At 39.2% G+C, this 3,904-nt stretch overlaps 1 protein-coding gene across 3 annotated transcripts in view; it reads left to right on the top strand.

The window, feature by feature from the left end:
* LOC108623707 (membrane metallo-endopeptidase-like 1) overlaps nucleotides 1-2,041 on the top strand; it is a 5,193-nt gene extending 3,152 nt beyond the window's left edge. For all 3 annotated transcript variants that reach the window (XM_018022404.2, XM_018022403.2, XM_026812544.1), the window contains 9 exons: nucleotides 136-226; nucleotides 304-480; nucleotides 548-648; nucleotides 713-771; nucleotides 837-888; nucleotides 959-1,026; nucleotides 1,096-1,241; nucleotides 1,312-1,473; nucleotides 1,631-2,041. In XM_018022404.2, the coding sequence (XP_017877893.1) occupies nucleotides 136-226; nucleotides 304-480; nucleotides 548-648; nucleotides 713-771; nucleotides 837-888; nucleotides 959-1,026; nucleotides 1,096-1,241; nucleotides 1,312-1,473; nucleotides 1,631-1,810 (1,036 nt within the window). In that variant the 3' untranslated portion in view covers nucleotides 1,811-2,041. The remainder of the gene's footprint in view (nucleotides 1-135; nucleotides 227-303; nucleotides 481-547; nucleotides 649-712; nucleotides 772-836; nucleotides 889-958; nucleotides 1,027-1,095; nucleotides 1,242-1,311; nucleotides 1,474-1,630) is intronic.
* Nucleotides 2,042-3,904: the final 1,863 nt, after the last annotated feature.

Here is a 3,904-nt window from a genome sequence, read left to right as displayed (position 1 = left end):
GTTGTTTATTATTAGCAATGTTCTTCCGACGTCTAATTTCTTTTTAAAAAATGTGTTTCTAGAGTGCATAAACTTCTGGAATTGACTGTATAGCCAATACATCCTTAAATAAAATATTTCTCGACTTATTTTCAGATGGCAAGTATGCGTGTATAATATGAAAATGAAAAACGCGATTTCTTATATGTTCGTTAAGAGATACATCACGGACCACGTTATACACGAGGTAAGAATTACTGCGTCGAATCTCGTAAGCGGACAGACACCGAAAACTTCAGTTTATTTTATTCGTTTCCGTTCAAGGCAACGAGGATGGTAAAAAGAATCAAGGACGAGTTGAGGCATCGCATAGAACAAGCTCACTGGCTACCGAGTTCCATGAAAATGACGCTCTTGCAAAAGATAAATAATCTAGAGGCACAAGTTGGATACCCGGAGTGGTATAAAAACGACCATGCTATTATTCAATACTACGACGGGGTACTGATCTGAAAATAATCGGAAAAAAAATTTACGAATCGAAAATTAATCCGTTCGAATTCCGCAGCTGCATATAGGCACCGACTACTTCCAGAATGTTTTAAATTGCGAGCAAAGCGAATTGATAAAAAGTCTGATAGAATTCAGGGACGTCGTTGTCCGAGATCAGTAAGTTTTTTCTTCAGATTGAATTACCTAAGAATTTAATGAATAACGTTGCATCATCTTCCAGATGGCTAGATTATCCTATAACGGTTAACGCGTTCTATGCTCAAACAGTCAATACGATACGTGAGTATCCTACTAATTATAGTTCGCTTGTAACGAGATCTTTATATTCTAACGTAATTTTTCAGTCATACCAGCAGCGGAACTACAAGACCCTTTCTTCTCACCGCATTTACCTGAGTAAGCGCTGTCGTGTATTTTACTTCATTTAATTATTACTTTTGTTTTTTGAATTCATTTCTCGGCACAGCGCTGTCAATTACGGGACCACCGGATTCGTGATCGGGCACGAGCTGTCTCACAGTTTTGACAACGAAGGTAAAATATTTATGGAAACACTATTCGAAACGCTCATCTACTACTGTGTGCGTTATCAATTTTGTTCAGGTATACAGTTTGATAAGAACGGTTATAAGATTTCCTGGCCTTCCCGATTCGCGTCGACCGAATACGAGGAACGATCGATGTGTTTCGTCGATCAATATGGGAATTATACGCTCGATATTAGGGACGACAAAGGAAAACATATTAGGGTAGGACTTGGATATAGCGTTAATAATAAAAATGGATAATGGGAAAATAAATACGATTGCTTACTGCTAGCTGGATGGGAACTTGACCGAGGATGAGAACATGGCAGACTCGATGGGTGTCCAGATTGCTTATTCAGCGTACAAAAAAGCGGCGAAACAAAAGCATCAGGCGAAACTACCGGGCCTGGAGTATATTTCCAATGACGAACTTTTCTTCTTATCGTTTGCAAATGTAAGTTAATTTTCTTCAAATGAATTCCACCAATATTGGCAGTCAACATAGCTGCACGTTTTTATAGGCATGTTAGTAGACGATTCCCCGTGTTAATTGTATCGACAAATATTCGCGTGTATTTTGTTCACTTAATTATCACAGCTTTATTTAATAGTCCTGGTGCTCATCAACGAGACCGGAATACGAGGCGGATGTAATCAACACTGACGAGCACAGCCCTGCCAAGTATCGAATCATCGGTTCTCTTTCTAACATGCCTTCGTTCGCCAAAACTTTCAAATGCTCACGGAGCAGCTCCATGAATCGGCGGCACAAGTGTACTTTGTGGAATTAGGCGTACGATACAAATGTAATTATTAACGTGTAGTGTAGTATCGAGTTATGTCGAGTACTTGTACTTTTTTTTTATCATTTCTATGCGTAAAGGGAACGTCGTTTTTAATTAACACGTATTGAAAATACTTCTTCTCGGCATCAATATTCATCAGGCTGGCTGATCATTTTCATTAACGTACTTTTGTATAATTGTATTGCACTGAAAAAATATACACTTGATTTAAAACGATGTATTATTTGTTGTTGGAAAGAGGAATCCTGTTACACTTACGTAATCCACAAAAAGTATTCTGCCTGGCCGGCGGCTGGCTGATCAGTCGAGCCGTATTAAAGGATGTATTGGCTATACAATCAATCCCAAAAGTTTATGTACTTCAGAAAAACGCATTTCCTATAGTTAAAAAGAAATCAGACGTCGGAAGAACAATGCTAATAATAAATAGCTACGTACTAAAAAGCATAGAAGGAAATATTCAATTAATTATTGACGCTGGCAAAAAGATTTCCATACAGAAATTTTAGGCACTGACATCCTCTACAAGAAAGATTCTATACATTTGTCTTCTAACACCAGTATTTAACGAGTTAAGTGCAGTTAATTGGCATTTTATTGGCAATGACGAAATTCGACCGTCGAATCCAGCAAACATTGGACAATAAATTTCGTTTTCCGTCAATGACTCCCGAACGGATGGTCGTAGGTGGACGCTTGTGGGCTCATTTTGTAGGGGACGATGAGATCTACAATCCCTGTATAACAGTTTCTCGCTAGCATCAATAGTTCACGAGTAATTTGCAAAAAACTGTTTTTCGTTTTTTGCAAATAACTCGTTAACCATTGACACTAGCGAATTCTTTTTGCACAGGAATTGTAGATCTCGTCGTCCCCTACAAAATGGTTCTAAATACGCCCCCCTACGTCCATCCGTTCGGGAGTTATTGAGGAAAAACGAAAAGTCTTTTTAAAAGTTCGCTATTTCGACGGGCGAATTCGCCTTCAGAATCTGCAATTCGCCCGTCGAAATAGCGAACTTTTAAAAAGACTTTTCGTTTTTCCTCAATAACTCCCGAACGGATGGACGTAGGGGGGCGTATTTAGAACCATTTTGTAGGGGACGACGAGATCTACAATTCCTGTGCAAAAAGAATTCGCTAGTGTCAATGGTTAACGAGTTATTTGCAAAAAACTGTTTTTCTGTTTTTTGCCAATAACTCCCAAACGGATGGACTTAGGGAGACGTTTATGGTTCCATTTTGTAGAGGACGACGTGATCTACAATCTCTATGTAACAGTTTCTCGCTAGCATCAGTAGTTTACGAGTAATTTGCAAAAAACTGTTTTTCGTTTTTTGCAAATAACTCGGTAACTATCGGCACTAGCGAATTCTTTTTGCACAGGAATTGTAGATCTCGTCGTCCCTTACAAAATGGTTCTAAATACGCCCCCCTACGTCCATCCGTTCGGGAGTTATTGAGGAAAAACGAAAAGTCTTTTTAAAAGTTCACAGATTCGACGGGCGAATTGCAGAATCTGAAGGCGAATTCGCCCGTCGAATCTGTGCGCTTTTAAAAAGACTTTTCGTTTTTCCTCAATAACTCCCGAACGGATGGACGTAGGGGGGCGTATTTAGAACCATTTTGTAAGGGACGACGAGATCTACAATTCCTGTGCAAAAAGAATTCGCTAGTGCCGATAGTTACCGAGTTATTTGCAAAAAACGAAAAACAGTTTTTTGCAAATTACTCGTAAACTACTGATGCTAGCGAGAAACTGTTACATAGAGATTGTAGATCACGTCGTCCTCTACAAAATGGAACCATAAACGTCTCCCTAAGTCCATCCGTTTGGGAGTTATTGGCAAAAAACAGAAAAACAGTTTTTTGCAAATAACTCGTTAACCATTGACACTAGCGAATTCTTTTTGCACAGGAATTGTAGATCTCGTCGTCCCTTACAAAATGGTTCTAAATACGCCCCCCTACGTCCATCCGTTCGGGAGTTATTGAGGAAAAACGAAAAGTCTTTTTAAAAGTTCGCTATTTCGACGGGCGAATTGCAGATTCTGAAGGCGAATTCGCCCGTCGAAATAGC

This window comes from Ceratina calcarata, unplaced genomic scaffold, assembly GCF_001652005.2.
Source record: "Ceratina calcarata isolate Rehan_Ccalc_2016 unplaced genomic scaffold, ASM165200v1 scaffold289.2, whole genome shotgun sequence".
In the NCBI taxonomy this organism is placed as follows: domain Eukaryota; kingdom Metazoa; phylum Arthropoda; class Insecta; order Hymenoptera; family Apidae; genus Ceratina; species Ceratina calcarata.
The sequence above is the reverse complement of the archived record's forward strand: the minus strand, read 5'-3'. Positions and strand labels throughout refer to the sequence as shown.